At 41.1% G+C, this 26,608-nt stretch overlaps 1 protein-coding gene across 1 annotated transcript; it reads right to left on the bottom strand.

Annotated features, from left to right (window-relative positions):
- On the bottom strand, positions 1–25,844 carry LOC105096275 (cytochrome P450 2J2). The gene is made up of 9 exons (XM_010988562.3): positions 25,635–25,844; positions 15,898–16,060; positions 13,173–13,322; positions 12,615–12,775; positions 9,807–9,983; positions 7,036–7,177; positions 4,503–4,690; positions 1,372–1,510; positions 1–255 (listed from the first exon to the last, which is right to left on the bottom strand). Exons 1-9 carry the CDS (start codon positions 25,842–25,844, stop codon positions 77–79), a joined length of 1,509 nt encoding a protein of 502 aa, XP_010986864.3. The 3' UTR covers positions 1–76.
- Between the last annotated feature and the right edge of the window lie 764 nt (positions 25,845–26,608).

Genomic DNA, 26,608 nt, shown 5'->3' with positions numbered 1-26,608 from the left:
TTCTCAGCAGGCAACAGTGCATTGCAGGGACCTGGGAATTCCTCCTGCTTTCCTTCCCCCTCCCTCCCGGACAACCTCATGCCCGGGGAGCAGCACAGATGCGGTAGGTCACTGGGGAGAGGCTCAGGCCCGTTTTGAATTTCAGGCTCAGCTTCTCATTGTCTGGAGGCCTGAAGGTGAATTTTTGCACAAGGTAAGTAAAGAAAATGAACAACTCAGACCTGGCCAACTGCTCTCCAAGGCACACCCGCTTTCCTGAAAGACAAAAATATAAGGTGAGTTACCTTCCCAGGTGGTGTCTGTGCCCAGCAATGACTGAAACCTTCCACCACATCTTGCAAAACCTGAGCAAAGGGAGGGCCTGCTGGGCCCTGGGGCTTGATGGACTGGGCTTATTTGATCAAAACCACCTGAGTTTAAAAAGGCACAGAAAGGATCAATTCACACTCCAGTGCCTCCAAGGGGCAGGCAGGTGAGCACAGGTGTGAAGATTGAGGGTGTGGATGAAAGGAGTGAGAGGTCTGGGTTGACTAGTAAGTGGAGTCTGGCCCAAAGTCTTTCAAAAATCCAGTAGCAAACAACAAAGACAAAAACCCAAACCTTGTGTTATCTTTTTTCAATTCTTAAAAGCAAACTGATGAAAAGGATCAGCAAGTAAATGTCAGAGCTGAGTTCTCAGGTACAAGGCACCATTTCCCTACATCAGGTTTTCCTCCTTAATGGTTGGGAATCTCCCTGCCATGGTCTTCCACCCCCTGCCCCGTGCAGAGCAGATCTTTTCTCATCCCTGCTGCGCTCTGACACCTGCTCCAGGCTCCTTCTGTCCCTCCCCTTCCTGAATGCCCTCCTTGCCCCTTTTGGGCTACAATACCCCACACTGGTCTCTACCACCATGTCTCTCTGCCCCCAGTGGTGCACCCTAAGGGGAATTCAGGGTGGAGAAAAACAGGATATTGGTCCCAGAGTGTAAAGATGAATTTACAGGAATAATTTCAATGAGTTCAGACTCTTGCACTAAAATCATTAACTTGGGATAACTGGACTTTTTCTTTTTCTTTTTTTGATGATGAGCAGTAAAATTTTGATGTTTCACTACATTTTTTTTTTGTCTGTTTGCTTGTTTGTTTTGTTTTGTTTTTTCAGCAAAAACTTCATATCACGACTCTTTCCTTACCTCTTGGAACAGGCCGTAGGAGCTATGAGGCCACCTTCTCTGGCTACAGTCCTCAGTAATACCCCAAATGAAACATAATTCTGAGCATTTTTTAAAAATTTGACACTGGAGACATTTCAACAAGAGCAGAGCACTCTAGGGAAAAGAGGAGATAAGGGCTGAGAGAGGGTCCCACACACCTATTTACTGCAACTCACCTACTGAGAAAGGCAGAAAGGCTTCCCTTTTCTTAAACTGTCCATTCTCCAGAAAGTGCTCCGGATTGAACGTGTCTGGGGTGGCCCACTCTGCAGGGTCCCTGTGCAGTGCAGTCAGGTTGGTCAGGACCACAGTTCCCTAGAAAAGTCAGCAAAGACTCAGGCAAGGCTTGACCCACACAACACACTTGTGCAGAGTGGCAGGTGTCCCCTGGGCTCCTACACCAAAGTCTGATATCACCATGAACGCCCTCAACCTCCCCAACTCACTACCCTCTGAGCCCAATCCCTAGGACCCTGCTCTTTGCCAGGGGACAGATTACAATGGTGGATGGAAGTGTCTGCGGGGAATTTTACCAGGGAAGTGTGACCATTCATTACTGTCAAATGGATCTCTCCAGGGACATGTCAGTGTAGAACTTGGGAGGGTACATGTGTGCATCAATGAGAGAATAATGTGACAGCTGTCCAGTTAATATTGTCCCAAAACCAACACAGCTGCTCCCTGAACTGAAAACTATGCTCTTTCAAGGTAAAAATGCCTCATGTATCTTTCCCCCAGTCTCTTCCCTCGACAGTCTAGGTCATTCCACAGAAGGTTGAATAAGAGAATCAGGTCGCCCTGTGAAGGAACCACTATCCATCCAGGTACATAGCAAGTAACCCAGGAGTCCTCCTTAATATCTCTCTTTCCCTCATTCTGCCTTCATCCAATCCTTCAACAAGGCTGGTCAAGATTACTTTAAATTTCTCTTGATTCTGTCTCCTCCATTTTATGTCCACCACTGCCACCCTGGTCCAGGCTACCCGCCTTGCTTCCCTAAATAGCTGTTTAACTGCACCCCATACCCTCTCTTTTTGTTTCCATGTGCTCCTCATGAGGAAAGCAGAGTTTGCTACAGAAATCTTCTTGCAGTTTCTCAAAGTTACCACATGTCCTCATTAATTTCCACGCCTTTCATAAGCTGTTCACCTTGCATGGAATGTCCTTTCTTCCCACTTTGTAACCAAGTTAACTCTTAATTAGCCTTTAATACTCAGTTCAAAAATCACTTTCTTTTGGAAACCTTCTGCCCACTCCTGCTCCCACTCCCCATTCCAGTTAGCCTGATTTTTTAGAGAATCCAGTGACTTTCTTCTGCTGGGCAGTTTTCATGGTTTGTACCTATAAACTTGCATGATTATTTTCCTCAGAGTTGTTTTCCCAGACCTATACATTTTAGGTGCTTAATGAACATTTGTTGAATTAATAAGAATAAGAACTGTTATTTGGAGTACTTTTAATACAAAGCACTAAATTAAAAATTTTACATGCATGACTTCACTTTTCCTCCACCTTGGAGGTAGGTTTAAAAGCGTTTTTCAGATAAAAAGTTTTTATTTCTGAGAGTTTGAATAAAGTGTCCAGAGTGACAGGGTAGGAGGAGTTAGAACCATGATTTGAACTAGGGCATTTGACATCAATGCTATGGCTCTGAGTCTCTACAATAGGCAGTCAACGAGATGTCTCAGTTCCCAGGATGATTATTCTAGCAGATATTAAAAATGAGTGGTGATAGGACTGTTGAGCAGAGCCAGATTGATGGAGCTAAATGACAGCTATTAAAACTCAAAGAGCACTGGTGAAATGATTTAGACCTCAGCCTCTACCCACAAGAAGGTCGATCAGTAAGAAAAAAGCAAAGGCAATAGCAGCAGGAATAGCTGCTTTTCCTGGCTCTGTAGGGACGGTGAGATCGTCCCCAGGTAAGACACTCACAGAGGGACTGAGACAAATGGAGATGGATCCACAGAGGCCCAGCAAAGTGGTGAGAAAGCAAAGGAAGTGTAAGTGTGCAGTGTGCAGACAGGACGCTAGGGAGTACAGGGGAGACGTCTGCCCAGATCCTAAGATTAGGGTGTAGAGTGAGAGCAGAATTTCCTCAGTTCAGTATTTGCAGATACACACTAGTATACATAAAATGGATACACAGCAAGGTCCTAGTGTAGAGCACAGGGAACTATATTCAATATCTTGTATTATGTATAATGAGAAAGAATATGAACAGGAATGAATATATATATATATGCTATATATAAATATATATATATAAACCACTATGCTATATAACAGAAATCAACACAACATTGTAAGTCTACTATACTTCAATTAAAAAGAATTTTAAAAATAAAATAAATGAATTTTCTTTGTGAGAACAAGGAATTTAAGTGGGACCAACTGAGAAGTATTGCAGGGAGATTCTTTTAATGTCAAAGAAAAGCAACTCATGTGGAGAGAACATTTTGTTGAAAAAAAAAAGATGAACCTCCAAATCAGAACAGATCTGGTTCTGGAACTCAACTCTTACACTTGCAGTTGAGAGATCTTTTGCAAGCGTAGTCACTCTCTGAGCCTGGACTTCAAATTTATAAAATGGGAAGAACAAAATTATTCTGAGGACTGGTCAAGACATTTTCAAAGAATCTAAATAATCCATGATACATAATCACTGCTTAATGAGCACCAGTTCTTTTTCTCCTATTCTGATCCTTAATACTGCACACACCTGGATTGGTTTCTCTTGTGTGTTGATAGCTCCATCACTGGGCTGTCAGCCAAAGCTGGATAAATACCCTAAGGGCTATTATATTAGAAAAACCAGCATGAATGTGATGTTGGTTCACGAGGTCTCAAGAGTCCCTTCATATTTCAATACTCTATTAGCCCAAGATTGTAAAGCAGAACGTTCCAAAATCTAGGAGGTCCCTAGTCCTGTGAGAAGCTCTACCAAGGCAAAGAAAAAGAACTCATGTCAAAGTCTGACTGAGAGCTGTTCTTGCTGTCTCCCCACAAAGAATCACAGTGCACATCACATGGTCAAAACACTGAGAAATCTCACAGTGAAGAAAAGTGAACTATATTTGATCCAGGAACCCCCTTCCCCTCCACAACACCTATTAACATCTAGGTGAACTAATGTTCTAAGGAACACTCACAGAGAAAATACATAGTATTACATCAGGTGTAACACCTCTCTGCTCAATTAAGTGATTCCCTGGGACAAGAATCCATGTCACTTTCCCAGTAGAGAGTCCCACCATTTAAAAAGATGAGCATGGAGATCTGAGGCAGCGAGTGAGGCCACAATTACCTTGGGCAGGTGGTATCCAGCCAGCGTGGTGTCCACCATCACCTCCCTGGGCACATTCAGGGGAACAATGTTGCCCATTCTCTGCACCTCGTGGATGACAGCGTTGGTGTAGGGCATGGACTCTCGAGCTGCTGTGCTCGGCTGCTGCCATTGGCCAATCACCCTGTCAATCTCAGCCTGTACTTTTTCTGGAAAAGCAGAGAACTTTCTATTATTCTAATATTCATTACCCTCCTTGAGCCTGGTTCAGCTAAGGAATGAAATAACCAGGATCAAAATGGCTAAAGTTATAGCAGGCTGTGTAGACAGTAGTTTCTCAAGGAGGTACCTGAGTGCAAAGTGGGTGCTGGTTTAAGACAAATCTGGTTGCAAATTCTTCCTCCTCAATATTCCTACTGTAAGTTACTGATACCCTTGAGCCTCAGTGTCCTCTTCTTATTAGTGAGGATAAATCTACCTTCATCTTTAAGATGTTTTGAGATTTACATGAAATGATTTAGAGACATATACAACAAATGAAAAAACCCTTCTAATTATGACCCAATATCTCTTTTCCAATTTTTTTTGTTGTTGTTGAATAATAGAGATTTTATCTGGATTCCTAGTTCTCCAGCTAAAGACTATAATTCCGATTCCCTGTTACTATGTTCTGGCCAATAGAATGTATGTGGAGAATGTTTACACTTGGAACCTGCCCTTCTTGTTAGGGTGTGTGCTTCCTTCTCCTTCTTCTCTTCCCACTGGTGGAAAGGCAGCCTCAGTGGGGAGCAATCTTTGTAACTGCAAACAGGGCATCACTGTAGATACAATAGAGAAACACACTGGAAGGACTTTGGACCCCAAAATGTTCTGCAGAGTCCAGCTTAGATTTTTCACCTGAGAGAAAAATACACTTCCTTTATTTTTTAACTGACCATTGAAAACCTATAAAAATTGTTGTAAAATACACATAAAAATTAACATCTTAACCGTTTTTACATGTACAGTTTAATAATGTTACATATATACACATTGTTGTACAACCAATTTCCAGAAGAGTTTTTTATCTTGTAAAACTGAAACTCTACATCCAAACAGCCATAACTCCCCATATTCCTCATGCCTAGCCTCTGACAACCAACATTTGACTTTCACTTTCTATGAATTCAACCACTCAAGATAGCTGGTATAAATAGAAACATACAGTTAATGTCCTTTATTGACTGGAATGTTAAGTGTAGTCTCATGTCCTCTAGGTTCATCTATGTTATACCATATGTCAGAATTTTTCCTTCTTAAGGCTAAATAATACTCCATTGTATTTCACATTTTATTGGTCAATTCATCCATCAATAGACACTTGGGTTGATTCCCCATCTTATGTCATCATAATCCATTGGTATTTTGGAACCTCTAAGAGAGAAGCCAAATCTAGACCTAACTAGGTGGCTTTTAAACTTAAAAAAAATTCTATAATTCACAGTGCAAATGAATTTTACATCACGACTCAGGACACATGAACAAAAATATAACAGATACAACACACATGTATGTATATAAGGAAAGAAATAAAATTTCATTAAAAAAAACTTATCCTGAGTAAACAGGCAGCACTCTAATCTTTTCTAATGTATTTTTCTTTAATTTAGAAAAAAAAAGTTGGTCTTGATCCACTAAATTGATTTTAAGGTCTGTTAATAAACTGTTAGCCCACTTAAAAAACCTGTATTACAACAGTTTTATCCTCCATATGCCCAAAGTGTTCTTGGGCCTAGAGAAAAAAAAAAAAGATTGAAACAGTCACTGTCCTTGAATAGACTGAAGCCTGTGGAGAGGATATTTAAATAATTCAGGAAAAGGAAAGTGAAGGAGGTGGATTTGGTTATCTCCGAAGGAAGGAAATGTTAGTAGTTTCACAGAAAGTGGGGAAACTTCATAGAAGAAGTTGTATCTGAGTAGATTCTTCCAGCATAGCTAGTGGCTTAAAGTGTAAAGAAATCAGGGAAATACTTTCTTGTTATTATTCTTCTGGGGAGGAGCAGGTGTGACGGCACAGAGGCATAAATTAGGACAGTGCAGTGAAAACCACATGTCATTTAGTGAGGCCACCATGTTGGGTGAGTAGGGTTGAGGCTGAACAGGCAGGAAGGGGCACATCAGAGGGCAGGACACACCGGACTCAGGAGTCTGAACATCACCCACAGGGCAGTGGAAGACATGACTTAACAGGAGGGAAGGCTATGACCAGGTTTCACAAATGAATAGAATGTAACTTTTTCTGGAAACTCACCAAGATGTCCATGGACCTCACTGTTTTCCCCACTAGACTGGCAGTTTCCTGAGGGCAGGGACTCTCTGTTATGTTTATAGTACGTGGACCCTTCACAGTTGTGACTGTAAAACTGAAGAATGTGCCCGTTCTCCAGTCCACCAGGTGCTGTGACTGCCCTACCATCCCTCCATCCTACCACCTGTCTTCTGGCCCCAACTTTGGGAAGTGTCTTCCAGGAGCACCATCCTGACCTGGCCCAGGCACACCCACTGACATGCTTACCTTGGATGTCTGGGTACAGGGCCATGTAGAGCAGACCCCAGCACAGTGTTGTTGAAGTTGTCTCTGTTCCAGCAAAAAAGAGGTCCAGGGTGATATAGATAAGGTTTTCTTCATCGAAACTTGAGGTAGCATTGCCCTTATGCTAGAAAGCACAATGTTTATTGGTTTAATTAGATGGGTTTTTTTTTTCCACAATACAAAAGGGCTTCATCCAAGAGAGAATGTGGAAAGAGAGACCCCCACCCCCAGGAGAAATGACTTCCCTTTGGCCGTCTCAGGAGGATGGAATATCGTTTACATCCTCCTGCCCAAAGTGCTGGATGTATTGTTACCTTTCTTGGATGAAAATCAAAATAACTAATTTTTTTATGCCCATAATTTGTTAGAATCTAGTACTAGACTTGGAAAAAAGCCTGGGGTTCCAACATTAGCCACATCATTTACTATCTGTGTGACTTGTGCAAGTTACTAACTCTCTCTGTGCCTCAGTTTCCTGTTTGAGAAAATAGAACTAACAATACTCACCTCTTATGATGGCATTATGAATTACGTGAGATACAAAGGCGGTAGCAAACACACAATATGTGTTTGTACTGAAAGAATACAGTGAATTTCTGTGAAGCACAACAATTCTCATGTCTCCCTGTTATCCTTTTCCTTTCTATCTTAAACTCTGTGATTCCAACAACCATTCCTCATGGTTCTCCAGCATCTTTGTCACCTTCCTCCAGAAGCTTCACTGTGTCAACATTTCTCTGCGTGTGGTCCCACACCTGCACACCTTACAGCAGGTGAAATCTCCTCCTCTGAGGAGAAACCAGTGCTTCTAGTAACATTATGCTAATAAGGAGAAATAGGAGAGGAGATGGAAAGAAATCTACCACTCTGTCAACTCCAGGAGAGGAATAAATGATCTGATGAGTCAAGGATGATGACAGGCATGCAGTGATGTGTATTACTCAGAGGGGTTACCACACGAAAGACTGTACATTCATTTTGGCTTTTTTCCCGCTTCTTTCCTACATTGTTGGAAAGGGATAATATGAGGATGAGGGAAGAAGGGAAAGTCTCTCCCATTTGAAGCTGAACTCTGGCATCAGGCTCAGCTTTACTTGTGTTCTGGGCTGGGGAGCTGAGGGAAGGGGTAGAGAGCTGGGCATTGGTCCAACTATAATGACCCTATACTTTCTTTTCCTTTTGTGTATCTGCTTCAGATTTGGATAAAAGGTAAAGAATAGACTATGAAAAGGCAGTATTTCAGGTTTCAAAGGCCTAAAGAAAAATACCATTAAACTTTCTTCTTTAAATTTAAATATTAATTTAAGATTTTGTGAATTCTTTTCTTTTTTAGTTGAGTATAGTTGATTTCTATCTTTATTTCTTTTTTATTGAAGTAATTAAGTTTATTTATTTAGTTTTTTTAACTTTTTTTATTAAGTTGTAGTCATTTTACAATGTTGTGTCAAATTCCAGTGCAGAGCACAATTTTTCAGTTATACATGAACATATATATATTCATTGTCATATTTTTTCCACTGTGAGCTACCATAAGATCTTGTATATATTTCCCTGTGCTATACAGTATAATCTTGTTTATCTTTTCTACATTTTGAAATCCCAGTCTGTCCTTTCCCACCCCCCACTCCCTTGGCAACCACAAGTTCACAAATGACAAATGCTGGAGAGGCTGTGGAGAAAAGGGAACCCTCCTATACTGCTGGTGGGAATGCAATTTGGTGCAGCCACTGTGGAAAACAGTGTGGAGATTCCTCAAAAGACTGGGAATAGACTTACTGTATGACCCAGGAATCCCACTCCTGGGCATATATCCAGAAGGAACCCTACTTCAGAATGACACCTGCACCCCAATGTTCATAGCAGCACTATTTACAATAGCCAAGACATGGAAAGAGCCTAAATGCCCATCCGCAGATGACTGGATAAAGAAGATGTGGTATATTTATACAATGGAATAGTATTCAGCCATAAAAACTGACAACATAACGCCATTTGCAGCAACATGGATGTTCCTGGAGAATGTCATTCTGAGTGAAGTAAACCAGAAAGAGAAAGAAAAATACCATATGTGATCACTCATATGTGGAATCTAAAAAACAAACAAACAAACAAAACAGAAATACAAAACAGAAACACACTCATAGACATAGAATATCTTTATTACTAATTGTCTCATCAGTTATGAGTTAATTATATTCCTCCACTCTATGAATCCCTGCCTCTAATTCACTCCTCTGTGCTGGACTGAATAATGAACCACAGAGATGACCACGACCTGATCTCTGGAACCTGGAGATGGTAGCTTATGTGGCAGAAATTAAGGAACTTGATATGGGAAGATTATCCTGGATCATTTCAGGGAACCCAATATATTCACAGGAGTCTTTAAAAGAGGGAGACAAGAAGGACGTAAAGAGAAGATGTAACATTGGTGGCAAAGAAGGTGCTACAATGATGACTGTGAAGATGGAGGAAGGGGCCGTGAATCAAGGGGTACAGGCAGCCACTACAGGCTGGAGAAGTCAAGAAAATGGTTTTTCCCCTAGAATTTCCAGAAGAAGACAGCCCTTCATCACCCTGATTAGTCCATGAAGCTGGTTTCAGACTTTTTATATTTAGAATTATAAAAGAAAACATTGTGTTGTGTGAAGCCCCCAAGTTTGTGGTAACTGGTTATAGCAACAATTAGACACTCAAATCCCCTCATTTGCTCTTTAGGAACAGAACTCACGAAAGAACTCTGGGTTCCTCACCTTCTCTGTTTCCTGGAGGTAAGCATCAATGAAGTCTCTTGCTTCAGCAGGATTCCAGTCTCTCTTGTGGTTTTCAATCACCTGGGCAACAAACATTTTCAGTTTCTCCCAGTTTCTAAAGACCCTTTGGTGGGATCCAGGGAGGAAGTTCATTATCCACGGAAAGATATCGTACAGCTGATTGAGAAAACAAAACAATCATGATCACAAGGTGGTATCAGTTTTCCACTTTTTAACACACTATAACCATCCCGTCTTTCCACCTCTATTTTCTGATTATATTTAACCTTTGGAGTTACAGTCCAGTTTTCTTATCTCTCACATCCTTCTTCTTAACTCCTCTGACCAAGCATGAATGCATCCATCCACAATACATCCAGTGTCAGACGACCCGTCACCATTCCAACTGCTTTGTCATCCCTGTATAATCCACCAGAATGTCCTACCTGGATGCTGTAAGAGCCTTCAACAGTTTTCCTGATTCTGTCCTTAATCCTGTTCAGCTCAGCTCCAAGGGGGATCATTTAACAGTTTAATCGATCATTTCACTTTTTTTTTTTAACTGAAGCGCAGTCAGTTACTTTCTGTCTCTCAAACCTCCAATGACTTTCCATGACATTAAGACAAAATTCTACCTCATTCTCCTGGCCTGAAGCTCTCCATGAGCTGGCCCCTCACACCCCTGTCTCCTCCTCTGCTATCCTCCCCGCCATCTTCCTCTCTCTTACTCTTTCCAGTGCAGCCTCATTGGCCTCTGTGGTAACACCCAGGATGTCCTTGTTTAGGTCCTTGCATTTGCTATTCCTTCCACCTGGAATGGTCTTCCTCTGAAATATGCATAACTCCAGCCCCTTACTTAATAAAAGTCCTATTCCAAGGCCACTTACTTGGGCCTGTCTTACCCAGTGATACTATAATTAGCAGAACTTCTTGCAGTCTCTTTCCATTACTTTATTTTGTTTTATTTTCCGTCTTGGCAATTATCACCAGTATGTGTGTGTGTGTGTGTGTGTGTGTGTGTGTGTGTGTTTGCATATGTGTAAAACATGTCTATCTGTCTATGCATACTTGTATCTATTTTAAACACATATATATTTATTTATTTGTCCCCATTATGATGTAATCTCTATGTGAGTAAGATATTTGAAGGGTGAAATATAGTACTTTTTTGAATATATTTTCTCTCATAATATCAGGTCAAAAAGAGATAGCATAACATAGTGGAAAATGACCGGGGTTTAAAGAGAAGCTGGCAGGAACTGGACTATTAGCTCTGTTGCTTTCTAGTTATAATACTTTGGTAATAATACTAGTAATACTAATGGTAAAAATGTGGTTTCTCACTACTTAAACTGGCTGCCAGTCAGGCTTGAGGGTTATTTTGGAGACCACATGACAGGAGACCCACCCCACACTTAACACAGAGCCTGTGGACCAGTATGCGGATTTGCTTAGACATGACGATATCTCCTTGCACACATCAGGATGTTTTATTTCACCTTAAAGGACTGTTGGAAAAAGTCAACAGAGATAAGGTGTGTGTAGTTGTCCATCAAAGTACCTGGTCTCCTTTGCGTCTCTAAGAAATGCTTCTACCCCTGCCCCACTGCCCCATCATACCCACCCACCCCACCCAGGAAACTGTCTTCCCCAGGAACAGGCAGCTTTGTATCCCCTGAAATCTCATGACTTTCTAGGCTCTGTCCTAAGAAGAGGAAAGAAAATGGAAATACTGAACGGGTGCCTACCCTGATTAGAAGTGAGAACAGGGAACATTATTCAAAAATAACATTGACAATAATCATAAAAGCCCACATTCATTAGGCCCCTTTAATGTGCCAGGACTCATAGGAACTGCTTTATCACCTTTGGTGTGATGGGTCCAGAAAGCTCCAGACAAAGATGCTTGTCAGGTATAAATAACAGCAAACCCTCTTCTAGACATGAGACAGGATACCTCAGCACCTGGGGCTGATTATCCCTAGAATTTCCTTCCAAATCCAGAAAAGAGGCTGAGAGACCAAGAAGCTGAGCAGAATTATTGACAGACTCACAGGTCCAGCAGGACAGAGGAGGAGGGCAGGCCCAGCAAAGAAGGGGTGAGGCTTGAACCCCCTACATGTATACCTGACAGAAGTAGATGATTGACCACATCCAGAGTGGATGGGCATGTAAGGAGTGCAGCCACTTGGGGAACCGTTAAGTACTATTTATGTCCAAGTGAATCTGCAAGAGAAATGGAAGGATGTGTCCACGTGAACGAGTGAACAAAAATGTTCACAGCAGCTTAATCACAACATCCCCACAGTGGAAGTCACCCAAGTAGTCATCAGGAGAGAAAAGAATAGCAAACAGTGCCATATTCACAGGATGGAAAACTAAACAGAACTCCTAAAAAGAGCAACTCATATAGGAATCTCAAAACAATGTGCCCAGGGAGCACAGGGCACAGAAGAGAACTTCCAAGGGAGGACAGACATGGGGAGTTAGGAAGGGACATGGAGGGGAGGGACTCAAAAGTGATGGAGATATTTTACTTTTAAAGAAAAAACATACGTGCACAAGTGTAGGTCATGGGAAGTTTTGTACTTTACGAATGTTAATAACATTCTTTGTCTGTGATAAATATTTAACAATGTTATCCAAAATAGTAAACACAATAGATTGATTTCAAATATGTTTGTGTTAAAGACAATTTTTAAAAGGTTATGTTCTAGCTTATAAAAGAAGACCAGGAAGACCCCATCTTATCTGTGTCTGACATCAGCCCAATATCCTTATCCAAGGTAGGAAGTGAGAATGTCCCACCTGGCAGGACACTGATTCCTGCAGAAGTGTGATCTCATCCATTAGCCTCAGCAGCTCCTGGAACTGATCATTCTGGTAGTCAAAGCGCTCCCCAAATGTGATGGAACAAATAATATTGGATACCGCATTCTTGATTTTGATGTTGGGGTCGAAAGGCTGTCCTGGAGAGAGAAAATTGATGTCTTTCTCTTTTCTCTGAGGGTCTACCCTACATGACATATGACACACTGAGTACAGAATCACCACTGAGACTGTGGCTCCAGCACCCTCCACAGGGTCTGACCTACAGCAAGTACCCAATCAGTGCCTCTAAGTCAAACTGACCACCAGGATTTAAAATCAATAATGTGTTCTATACCCATCTTCTTGTGTCTAATTCTCCAGCTCCATGAGGGCAGGTCATGGTTAGTTGTTCACTGTTAACTCCTCAGCGCCCTACACAGTGCTGGGCACAGGGCAGGCACATGGGCTCTTATTAAGCATCTGGTCAGTGAAGAAATGAGCCGCAGTCTCCTGCACCTGTCCTATGACACACTCACTGTCCTATGACACACTCACCAGCCACCTCTCCTACTGCCTGGGTGAGGTAGCGGGCCTCTTCCTGAATGCATTCCTCTAAGCTCTTCTTTCCTAAACCAAAGTTCCTCAGTGTCATCAGGGCAAATCTTCTTTGTTCCTTCCATACCTGGCCATTGGACATGATCAATCCTGGGGAAAAGAAAGCCAGCATTATGAAAAGAAACCCAACACATGCCGTGGGGATGTGTGTTAGATGGGAGGAAGGAGGAGGGCTTTAAGGCACTTGAATCTATCCAGAGAAATAATCCCAAAGCTGTGGGTATAATGGCTAGTGTTTACTGATTGCTTGAAATGCCAGACACATTTGTATTTTTAATTCAATGAGTAATTTAGTACTCACAGAACCTCCCTGACCTAGGTTCTACCATACTGCCAACATCCTGCCCACAATTTTGTTGATGAGAAAACTGAGACACATGGATAAAAGCAAACTCTGCAAGGACACAGAGTTAGTAAGCAGCTGAACAGGTTTTCAAATCCAGGCTGCCCCACTCCAAGCCAACAATTTGATTACGTATCATCTAAATATACTCCAGTGTTTCTTTTGCTACATACTACAATGCACTTATGGATTAGGCAAAATCCATACTCACAAGGAGTCAAAGCTCTAATCGAAGCAGAAATTTAAAAGATCAGTGAATCACTCAAGAAACCAGGGAAGTATGAAGAGTCAGTGGAAAAAGAACAACACAGGGAAGGAAACAAAAAACGTCTTGGTGTGTTCCATACACCATCATTCATTTCGTAACACAACTGAGGCCACACTCCTTTCAGTCTTCACATCCAGAGCACCCTTCAGTCCCTTTTGCTGTCTGGCTTTGGCCTCCACCCTGTCCATGAAATGACCCCACCTGCTGTCAAATCCAGGATTCCTTTCGACCTCATCTGGATACGTCAGCAGCCCGAGACACTTGTCTCTTGAAACACTCTCTTCCAGTGGTGCTCAGGACCCCTCACTCTCCAGATTTTCCTCCTAATTCTCTGACCAAGGGAACTTACCATGTTTTTGTTAATTCATCTAATTCTATCAAATTTCAAAATGATGCAGTTCTTCAAGATTCATGATCTTCAGGCCTCTTCTATTCCTAACCTAGACTCCATTTCTAAGAAAATCTCATTAACTCCTAAATTTTAAATGATGTCTACTGATAGTGAGCAACTATTTCTTCCTCAGCTCCAGGTGTATATACAAGTGTCTGCTTGACTCCGCTGATTCAAAGGGTTTCAAGCTCAGTGTATTCATGACTGAATTCCTTATTTGCTTCAAACTACTCCCCCGCCAGGCCAACCCCCACCTTGTCTTTCCCGAAATGTTCTTTCTTCCCTTTATCTGCCCACTTGGGTGTCCACCTGAATACCTCATTCTCCCTCCATTTAGGTCATCATGTCTTATAGGATTTACCTTCAGAAATCTTAAATCCATGTATCTTCACAGCCACTATCCTGGTCTAATCTACTCTACTTTCAATTATTGCTACCTTCCTATTCCAAGCTACCACATTTTCTAACCCAAAATGCCACAATAGTCTCTTACTCCCTTTATTCCATCTTAACATTGCAGCCTAGCTAAGTCTTTAAAATGTACAATGTGAATATGATGATTCCTTCCTCTACTTAAACCATTCAAGTTTCCATTTTTGTTTGGATTAGAACATCATTAACAAGAACATGCATGAAGGATCCTGGCCAGACGCAGCAGCTTCATCTCCACTTAATCCCTGCGCTGCCACACTGGCCCCCTTTCAGTTCCCCAAGTTCACTGTCCTCCTTCCCTCCTCAGAGGATTTTCATATTCTATTCCTTCTGCCTGACTGCTTCCTACCTGCATTAACTGTCATTTACATACATTAGTTTTTAGAATCTCAGGACTAGATTAGATACCACTAATGAGTACATGTGCTCTTATCTTCATAACACCAAGACTCTAAATATTAGCATAACTGATACTGTCATTCTGAGTGGAAGTATTTACATAACGATCATGATTTTGGCTGTTCTACTCACTGTTAGTTACATCACTCTTGCCTAACACCAGGTTTTATTTGGCAGATAATACGTAGAGTGAGCGATGTACAGGCAATGGATAAAGTAGTTCAAAGAGGAGTTGAGAAGCATTTGAAAAGAATGGTGCTTTTACAGAAGAATAGATTTGGGTTTTCCATTTAGATTTTTAAATCGGTAAGGTATTTAATGATCATTCTAAACGTTCATGCCAAATTGCTCTAACACAGACTCAAAGGCTGGATATACCTTGCAGGGCTGAGCTTTAATATTAAATCATAAGGAGTTAGAGGAAAGAGGAGCCACAATATCAGCAGAAGGATGCAGATCCACATCCGTTTTCCTAGGGGAAGAGATGTCAGTGGGAAAGCAGAAAGAGAGACTGAGACCACATTTCCTCTTCCTCTTCTTGTAAGACACATCATGTAATTGAATGATGTGAACACTGATTTATCAAAGCATCCAGACTGAGTTCATGCAGGTCACAGAGATTCTCTCAAATCCATGACTTTGTGGCTGACCATGCCAGGTTGCCTGAGGCAGTGCCTTCAACAGGGAAATGCAGGCACATAGCTTCTGTCAGGGGCATGAATATTATGATGAGCCTGGTTCCTGGAATTTTGGAGAATTATAGTCACAGAGGCACTTCCACAGACCACAAGAATATCAACCATATGCATCTTACATCACTTCACACACTTACCTTTGTTCTTAAAGACACGTTCTATGAAAGGAGTTACGGGGCGGTTCGCAAAGTTTTGGCCCTGGTGCACAAAGGCTTCTTTGATTAAGGGCAATCCAGTTATAACAACGGAGGAAAAGTCACCAACTTCCAGCCTAAAAACATTCCCATATTTCTTCACAAACTGGAAAATAGCAAAACAGTCACCGTTGAATATGCACATCTGTGTGTCAAGCAATGAAGGGTGTGTGTGTATAGCTTGTACGGAGGGGAGTCTGTGCGTGCATGTGTGTGTGTGCACCATGGTCAGACAGGAATGTTTCTACCTTTTCCCATTTCCCTCCTGTGAACTAGATTTGGATTCAGTTTACTACAGGACAAAAACTTTCCTTATAGTCATTCATTTATACGTTCAACCTATTAACCAGAGCGAGCCTGTGCCATTTGTCCAAAGAACCAGTCATGAAGATACAACTATACTAAGATAGACAAGGTCTCTAACCCCAAGCATCTTAGAATTCTGTGAAAGGAGAGAAGCTAGCACATGAGATCATCAGAGGAGGCTGAGATATGTTTAGTGAACATCTGGTGTAACAAGCATGAACTTCTTAGCAAATCATATCTGTTTAACCATAAGAGAATGTCCCCACCCCAACACATTCCAGGCAATAGAAAATTCAGTATACCTTGGGGCAGGTAAGGAGATGACCACACTAGGTCTGGGGCCACATGTAAATTTAACTTTCTGGTTGACCTGCTGTGAGCTCTCAGGAATTTTTCTTCCCTTTTTTTGAGCCTGCTATAAAGGGGAAAAAGGTATTCTTCCTTCACAGGGTTCTGTGAGGGAAATGAGAACAGCAATATGAAAGGCATTTTGGTTTCTGGTAACTGGCAGATAGTCACCGGAGACTCTGAGGAATGAATGGACTTTGTGTGCAAAAGGACGTAGATGGACATGGTCACGTTGACAGAATGAATGAGAGCACAGGGATGGTGCCCTGCAGAAAGGCACTCATGGCCACAGACAACCACATCCACTGGGTGCCATGTTAAGCACTTTCACAGCTGATCTCATTTAACTTCACAACTACCCTATAGAAGTAATAATTGTCTTTGTCTTTCAGAAAAGAAAAATGAGTCACAGGAAAATAACCTTGCCAAAGTGTGAAAATTATTGTGTCTTGGAAGGAAACTGGTCGGAATTATGTAGGCTATAAGGACAAACACGTGAACCTGAGATGGTGCTAGGACCTTACAGTTAAGTGGGGTGAGAGAGTACAAGTGACAATGAGAATGAGACTGAGCAGGGCAGGGAGTTGGATAGAGAGAGAAAGAGAGGGAATGGCAGAGTGTGCAGGTGTGGCACGAGTGTACACAGGTGAGCAGGTATGTGCTGGTATGGCTTGGATGGCAGACAATCGTCATTAATCAACGTCTTCCCTGACCTGTTTCCTCAGAACACAATTCTATGTAGACCCTGTCCCTGCTTCTTGTCTGTCAGGCTGTGTCCAGCTGCAGCCATGGTAGCAAACAGAAGCACTCATTTCCCCCAGGTGGCTTTGGCTCCTCCTCCCCAGCTGCCATGCACTTATGCTCCCTCTTGTCACATGGAGCTCCTTGGCCATTGTTGTCCAATCAGAGCAAATGTCACAGATTTAGTCACATTTCACCCACCCTGCTCCTATATTAAAGACCAACCCTGAAATCAGTCCTTCCATTGTCCTTTTGACCCAGAGTTTTCCACCAATGTCTGTTCAAATAAGTCCTGTTTTGATAGAAAGGGCAGAGCCAAGATTCCATCTCAAGCTGATCTGCTAAAACAAAAATGGCACGAATGTGATTCAAGAGTTTTTACTTCATCTTTGTGAATGCCTGGATGAACATCTAGGGATTTATGAAAAGAATTTCTTGATGAATTTAGAATGTACAGCAACAATGTTTCTGGGAGGGCTGAAAATGTCAGGTTAAGTTAGATGAATCCTAACTGACAATGTATACAATGGAATCTCAGGTGTTCTTGGAAGAGACTCAGCCCCCCATTAGCATTTCCTGAAATGAATGTCCTCAGAATTCCATCTCTGCCAACTCTCTGACCATGCATGTTTCTAGTCTGACAGAACTGGATCAAACACTTTCATGGTGTGAACACCATGTATTGAAGACAGTGATTGTTATATCCTTGAGTACATCAGGCCAGTCACTGCGCCAACGGCTTTACATGGAGGTAAATGTAGGACCCATAGTCACCTTGTAAGACTTTGTAAGGCAGGGAATACTTTTCAATATACAAAAACAAATGAGTCATTTAAAAAGAAAGACTGTAAGGGAATAAAGAAGATTAAAAATTAGATGGTTCAGGGAGCTAAAACAGGTTTAAAATCAGAAATGAAAACTGAAAGATGAAAATTAGTAACATAGGAGCTATAAAAGGCAAGTAAAATGAATGGTAGAGAGGAATTTAATATGAAGGATGAAAATTCCAAATGTAGAATTCACCACTTAAATAATAAATTAGAAGTAGTAAATATATTAGAATAAAAAATTAGACATGGTGAGCCAGTGAGAAAAGAAAATGAAACACAGATATAAAGTTGTGGAGGATTCCAGTGAATCTAAGGTCTTAAAGACAAAAATCAACAGAAAAAAACCATAAAAAGGAAAAAGGGAAAAATGAAGAGTGTACAGATTCTTATCCCAACTAGCAGTGGGTGAGGGTCCACTCCTCTGAACACTTACCAGTGCTGAGCAGTGGGGGGAGGGGGGGGCTGGGCACAAGGATGGCTAAGATGCTCTCTCTCACTCCCTAATTTGTATTTGAAAATGTCTCACTAATTGTATTTGTACTGCTTTTCTAGTTAAAAAGTATTTCTATCCAATAAAGCAAAAATGGAAACCTAAAGACATAATCAAGTAAAGCTTCACAACAGTGGTTCTTACCCTCTTTGATCACAGAATCCTTTACAAATCTAGTGTTCATCACAGATCTACTCCCCAGCAAAATCCTGTACACATGAATACAGTTATGCACACAGGAACTTTCAGGGGTTCACCAGTGCCCTGGAGCCCATGAACTCCTGCTAAGATTATTGGTCTCACAGGTAGCTCTTGGGGTTATGCTAGGTTTCTGAGACTGGTCTGTGGAAATCAAATTCAAGTTCAATCCAACAGGTTTTTATGAACTGCTTCAGAGTTGGCAGGCACCTTCTGACATTACTATGTTATACTTGGGGGCAATACACAGTTCAATACCCTGTAGTGTTTTCCTAAAGTGTCAAAGTCTTTGGGGAAAGGCTGGCTACAGAAAAAGGTAAAGCTTCAGGGAAGATGATAAATGTTATAAATCTGTAAAAAGATACGTGAAGCCTTTGAAAGAAGAGACAAATTTCCACTCCAGACATGGGAGAAAAATTCTAATAGGAGATGGGAATTGGACCAGATCCTAAATGAAGGTCAGGGTGCCAGGGAAAGGACATGCAGTGTGAAGGCAAAGACTTTAGGCTGTGGGAATAGCATACACAAATGCAAAGGGAGGAAGACATGGGTGTCCAGGAACGAGTGACCGTCCTGTCTGTCTGGAGTGTGGGGTTCATTAAAGAGCGCTAAGCCTGTAGTCGGTCACGGCCGGGAGCTAGGGGCACAGGCCCTTATGCTGAAGGCGCTCACAATCTCATGGAGCTTTTAGAGGTCATCAGTTCTTACTATTACCATTCTGCATGATAATCCCTTGATGGGGGAAACTTAGGAAGCATTTTAAGGATCAGAGGCTAGGATCCATTCTTGGAAAAAAATACCTGTCATTTGTGAATGGCTGGCAAAGTAATGTGAGCTAGACTGAGGGTGTATTCATGTCAAGTGAAATACTGTAGATCTTGTTTTGTTTAAAATTAGAGGATTGAATTGAAGAGGTGATGGGAGTGCTGAGGAACTTGGAGTTTGAAGTCATATGAATACATTTGCCACCAGCTTCTGCTTGTTACTTTCTATGTGATTTTTGTTCAAGTTATTTAACTTCCCTGTGTGTCAGTTTCCAAATTTATTAAATGGGGAATATTACTAGTTCCTATCTTTAGGACAATGGTGATAAATAACCATAACATTAACTTTAATAAAAATTAATTATTCATATAGACATATTTGGGAGTGTATTTTAGCAAAGGGACTCTGGTAAGATATGGACAAATGAATAGAGGGGAAGTGGCCAGAAAGGGGATTGATTGAGCCCATGCAGCAATCAGGACAGACAATTGATGCCTCCTTTGCAACCAACAACTGGTTTTGAGTTTGTTACTATAAACTTTTGAAGAAAGTGGGGAGTGAAAGGTATGGAAATAAGCATCAACTATCTGTTAGGCACCATGGCATTAAACTGATATACATAAACTTATTTGATTCTTATAATAACTCTATAAAGAATTCCCAGTTTTCAGAAAAAGAGGCACAGAGATTTAGCTCATAGCTAGTGGGTGTTTAGTTGGGTTCTTTCTAACTTGTCTGTATGTCTCATCCTTAAGTGAAAGGATGAAGATAGTCCTCTCTCTTCTTCTGAGTGGTGGAGCTCCCTACGTGTTAGCTGGCCACGTGACTTCCCTATCAAAAATCACATTTTCCAGCTTCTGTGGGTGGTGCCATTGGGACATGAGCAGTGGGGATGAATGCATCTCTTGGGTCTTGATCTTAAATGAAAGGTGCTTCTCACCACCTGCCCCTTTCCCCCTTCAGTGGACTGGAACTCACATATGATGTTGCAAGATGAGAACAAGATTGAAGGAATTGGGGTTTCTGGATGACCTTGTGCTATAAAGCAACCTTCTATCCTGCACTTCCTGCCTACATCTGAACTCACTTGTGACAGAGAAATAAATTTCAATCTCTGTTACATCACTGTATTGTGAGATCTTTTCTTTTTTTTACAAGTAGTTTAATGTATATCTTCACTAACACATTTATCCACCTTATCTACCATTTCCCCACCTTAGTCTAAAGAGATTTTCTCTTATTTAAATGCTCGTGCAATAAGCCTTATAGCTGAGGTAGAGAGAGTCTGGAAAATGCAAGGGGAAATCAAGGAAGTTTCCTTTCATGCCATACAAACAGGCCAGTTTCTTCACTGCCCTCTCATTGTGTTTTAGCTCAGATCACTTTTGTCAAATAAAAATCTCCTGTCCCCTTTACTCCAAGTAGCCACTTGCTTAGCATTCCTTTCAAGTTCACCTAAATTTATTTCCACATTCCACCGAGATTATCTCCAGGGTTTCCCATTCACAGTGATCCCATCTAATGTCATCTCATTTAGTTACCAAAAGTTTACACCACACATTTTGTCATATACTTCTTGTACTATGCCTGTCATGTGATGAGCAATTCATTAAAATCTGTTGAATAAATTAATCCCTGAATAAATCAATTATCCTCTGTCATAAGATGTCAGGTAGCATAAGCAGAGTAAGGTATATGAGTCAAACAGTCCTGGTTCAAGTCCTTTTTTGGCTATTATCCATATTGAATAACTTGGACAAGTCACTACATACTTTTTGGTCAGTTTCCTTGGTGGTTAAATGGAAACAATCAGAATTTTCCTAACTTGTGTGCCTTTTTTGAAGACTAAATGAAAATGAACATATAACTGTATACATGATCTGGCAGATAGGTCATACTTAATGTTTCCAAATTTCTAGAATGTAATTTTAATTATGACTAAGTCATAGCATTTAACTCCATTTGTTGAACTCCATTTTGCTTTAAAGACCAAAATGTAACAATTGTAAATCTATACAAAATAAAACTTAACAGTTCTGATAAAAGAAAAAAATCTTCAGGCCAGAGATAAGACCCTAGGCTCAGTTTAATCTCTGGCCAGTTTTATGACTTCAGGCACATAATTTATCCTCTCTAGTCATATCCATATTAGTGGTAAAACAAGAGCACAGGTCAGGTTTCTGATTCCACACAAGATGGAGTAAAAGCCTTCCACTTTACTCTTCCTACTCATCGCTGATTAGCACAGACAAAAAATAATTCTAATAAAATCCTGTTCTCTGTAGCCAAAGGATCTGAAAAAGATTGGTCCACCAGGATGAAACATTTCAACATTTCTACCTTACTGTTCTGGAGGCAAATACCATGAAAAAAAGATGTGACCTTCTTCTACTCTAGTTGGGGGGCTACAGCAGTGGAGAATGTGGGTGGAAATTTGACTTCACAGAACCTCAGCAACAACAAGGCAATGCCTCTCTCCTGCTAAGTCTTTGAGCTAAATTGGGACTATCACCCCCTGATCTGCACTAAAGAGACTCCTTGGAGTAGTCAGTGGGCAAAATCTGATTTCTACCACACTACAGAAATAAGGAGGCATCCGTTCCCCATGGAGGAGACATGGGGAGATCTCTAACTTCCATCCTTGCCCCCTGCAGTAATAGGAATAGGCTATCCTACTGGGAATGGGGCCCAGTCTTCTTTCCCCACCCTCACTCTCTCCAGCCTGCACTGATGAGAATGTGGGCTGGAGTCCTGAGGGGTAGACCAGTATAACACTGCAGAGGTTCTATAAACTAAATGGACATTTGAACCACAATACACAAAAGTGAGCATTCTGAACATAAACAGGTTGACCATCTGCCAAAATGTTAGATTTACATATACTCCAGAGGCATCTAACAAAATACACCAAATGGCCAGAAAAGAACCAAGGAAAGCTCAACTTGAATGAGTTGAAACCAATACTGAGAGGATAGAGACATTGGAATTATAGGATAAAGATTTTAAAGCAGCCATTGTAAGTATGTTTCAATAAATAATTACATTCTCAAAAAGTTAAAAAATAGAAAACCTTAGCAATGAAATAGAAAATATACATAAGAACCAAAGAGAAATCTTACAAATAAAAAATAAAATAACTGAAACAAAAACTCAATAGAGCAACTCAATGGCAGAGTGTTAATGATAGAAGAATCAGTGAAATTAAAGACATCAATAGAAAGTATCCAATTTGAGCAGCACAGAGAAAATGGACTGAAAAAGAACAAAAACTCAGCTTCAGGGACTGATGTTAGAATACAAAAGGTCTATCCCCTGTGACATCAGTGCCCAAAAGTACTAAAAGGAAAGGAAAAAAAGAAACCTTGTTGTGAAAAAATATTTGAAGAAATCATAGTTGGAAATTTCTCAAACGTGGTACCAGAAAACGCCTACAGATTCAAGAAGCTGTGAGTGAATCCAATAAATCCAAAGAATTCAACAGCCACATATCATAATCAAATCTCTGAAAACTGATAACAATGGAAACATCTTGAAAGCACGCAGAGGAAAATAACTCATTACTCATGGAGAAAAAAAACAACTCAAATTACAGCAGATTCCTTATCAGAAACTAGGGAGACCAGAAAGAAGTAGCACAATATGCTTAAGAATACAAGTTACTGTCAACCCAGAACTCTATATCCAGTAATAATGTACTTGAGAAATGAAGGTGAAATAAACACATTTTTAGACGATAGAAAGCTAGGAGAATTTTTTGACTGCAGACCATTTCTAAAGGAATGGCTAAAGAAAGTTCTACAGTTAGGAAAGAAAGAGCAAAAAAGTGTAAATAAATGGGTAAATACAGTAGACTTCTCTTTTTCAATGTAAAAAATTGTGTTTGACAGTTAAAAGCAAAATTATAATACTCTCTGATGTAGTTCTCAATGTATGTAGAGATAATATTGAAGAAAGTTTACATAATGGGGAAGGTAAAAGGACCTAAAGTTTAAGGTATCTATATTCCTCCTGAAGTGATAAAGTGTTGATTCTTATTTTAATAAGCTGTGTAGCTATAGCATATAATGTTTACAGCAAGCACTTAAAACACAATACAAAGAGATATACTCAAAAATACTATAGATAAATAAAAACAGAATCATAAAAAATGTTCAAGTGACCCACAGGAAGATACAGAAGAAAGAGAGGAATGAAATACAAAGTAAAAAAGAAAATAAAAAGTAAACTGGCAGATTTTGAGGTTAACATATCAATAATTACGTTAAATGTAAATAATTTAAATTCATCAATAAAAAAGGCAGGGGTTGGCAGAATTTTTTAAAAATGACCCACCTCTATGCTATCAACAAGAAACTCATTTCAAAGTAACCATATAAGTTAAGGTTAAAAGTGAGTGAATGCAGAAGCATATACAATGCGAATCCTAATGAAAAGAGAGCTGGTGTGCTTATATTACATCAGACAAAGTAAAGTTCAGGCAAAGAAAATTACCAGAGATAAAGAGGAACATTACTTAATAATTAAAGAGCCAATTCACCAAGATAACATAACAATTTAAATGTGTATGCACCACATAAAAGAGCTGCCAAATATATAAATGAAAAGTACCAGAACTGACTAGAGAAGTAGAGGAACCTGTAATTATATTTGGAGACTTCAACATGCCTCTTATAGTCATCGAGAGAATCGGTAGATAAGAAGTCAGCAAGGGTACAGAAGAAATAAAGAACACAGTCACCTAATTTTATCTAATTGACATATAGTATAGAACACCTGACAATGGCAGAATGCATTTTTCAAGTATGCATGGTGCTGTATCTTGGGTCATAAAACCAACCTTTACACAGTTTTTAAAACTTGAAATCATAAGAATATGTCCTCAGACAACAATGGACTCAAACTGGAAATCGTTAACAGGAAAACAAAAACAAAAGCAAGAAAATCTCCCAATACTTGGAAATTAAGCAACACATTTCTTAAACAAGGGGACAGGTTTAGGAGCCTAGATTTGGAATTCTGTACACTAATTCTGTCATTTAGTAGTAGCAATTGGGTGTTTCTCCTGGAAAGTGACAAACACCTCTCCATTTGAACTTGAGCATACACTATAGGCTTGTGTTTAAAGTGCTCCAGGTACTTTCTAGGGAAAGGGAAACTAATATTTGCTGGGTACCTACTATTAGCTATATTAATATTTACCATTCACTGTTTTATTTAATATTCACAACTACCTATCACAGTTGAGCAAAGGACCAGTGCTGAGAGGCAGGGAAGCAGCTAAAGATTCTTGGGAGAGTGTTGGATGCCGGAGAGAATTTTAAGAAACTCAGAACGGCCAGTTTCGAAGCCCTGATGGGAGATGATCACAAAAAGTGGAAAGAGGCTACAAGAAGTGTTCCAAATGGCTCCCTAGGGAGTCTGAGATTGAGGTGCAACTGGGAAGTAGGGAGAAAATCTAAGCAGAGGAATGACATTTTAAATGATCACTTTAGTGAGAGTGGATTGCAGATGGAGGAGGCTGAAGGTGAGGGGCTCTGTCCTTGTGGGGATCAGAGTAATTAAGTTGAAATGTGGTGAGGATCTGGTAGTAGTACCACCATTTTATACATGGGAAAAGTAGTCTCCAAGAGGGAAAGTGTAGTGCTTTCCCCCCCAAGGGTATTAGTTTAAAAAGAATAAGGTGATTATAAGTAGTGTGTTCCAATAATCTGTAACATGACACACAATTAAATGACTTGAAGAACATATCATGTCTGGCACACTTAAGTAGTAAACAGTTTAGAATATTTCATCCCTGGAAAGGGCTGGTGGAATCATGCCAATTGATGGTGCGGAAAAGAAGTCTTAGATCCTGGTGTATCCTGGTTTCTGCTTTAGTGTCAGAGACCCTACTCACCCCCCGATTCCCCCATCCCCCCAGCCTCCTACCCTTGGTACCCAGAGTGGCCCTTGTCCTGCAGATCAGGGTCAGGACGCGGCTGGACACCTTCCCCTGCTCTTACCCGCTGAAGCGACAGGTGCACATTCTCAAAATCCAGATGGAAGAGATGTCCTACGAAGGGCAGGCGCAGAGGTCCAGGCGGGTAGTTCTTCGGGTGACATTTTCTGATGAAATCAGCAAAGAAAAGAAAGGCTATGGCACCCAGTAGGAGAGTGCGGAGACTGAGCACCCCCCAGAGGGCCGCCGCCAGGGAGCCCAAGGACCCAAGCATGGCTTTGTTGTCCTCTTGCTCTTCCTGGTTCTGAACGGTGCTGTCCCCGAGGCCCAGACTGTGAGGTCCCTGCCCCGCCCACCCCGCCCCTAGCCCCGCCTCTGCCCTGTGGTGCCTGGCTCCCAGTGGCACCTGTCCTGCCAGACCTTTCAGGGATTTACCCTGGCCTGTCTCCTGTCGCCCCCAAACCAACCAGCCCCCATCTGGTCCTCTCCATCAGTTCTCCCCCACCTAGCCATCCTGTCACACACCTGATGCCAGGAACCAGATTCCTGGGATAACATGCTTGGGCTTTGGAAAAGGCCAGGGTAGGAACCTTTTTATTTGCTATTTAGAAAGCCTACCACTCTGAGAACACAGGCCTCTAGGGTTTATGGTTTCACTGCATCTCTGAGAGCACTGCAGATATTTGAGCTCCGTGTTTTCAATGACCCTCTCACCCAATGATTGGAACTGCACCTGGTGAACTTTAATCAGGAAAACAGCAGCATCTGACACTTCTCTGGCGCTTGCTATATACCAGGCGTTGCTTCAACCTCTTTACATAAATTGCTTAATTCTGGCAAAATTTTGCAGGTGCTTTCTTCCTTCCATCTTACAGTTGCAGAAACTGAGACAGAGGATAGGCACTAAATAGGTGGTGAGTAAATGAACCCACCCATCTGCAACACATCTAAAGGACTCCTTGTATTTGTAACTGTTTTGAAGATTAAGAAGCATTACCTCAAAGCTCCTAGCACTGAGGCTAGTCCTTAAAAGGTGCT

Source organism: Camelus dromedarius, chromosome 14 (genome assembly GCF_036321535.1).
Source record: "Camelus dromedarius isolate mCamDro1 chromosome 14, mCamDro1.pat, whole genome shotgun sequence".
Lineage (NCBI taxonomy): Eukaryota > Metazoa > Chordata > Mammalia > Artiodactyla > Camelidae > Camelus > Camelus dromedarius.
Note: the sequence above shows the minus strand (reverse complement) of the source record. Positions and strands in the feature narration are given on the sequence as shown.

Bases quoted from the DNA above. Each gene is read 5' to 3' on its own strand.
- LOC105096275 (XM_010988562.3), bottom strand. From the start codon at position 25,844: ATGCTTGGGTCCTTGGGCTCCCTGGCGGCGGCCCTCTGGGGGGTGCTC. The intron at 16,061-25,634 runs GTAAGAGCAGGG...GCTATTTTCCAG, and splicing joins TGCACCTGTCGCTTCAGCGG to TTTGTGAAGAAATATGGGAA. The intron at 4,691-7,035 runs GTAAGCATGTCA...CTGCTTTTCCAG, and splicing joins CCTGTACCCAGACATCCAAG to AAAAAGTACAGGCTGAGATT.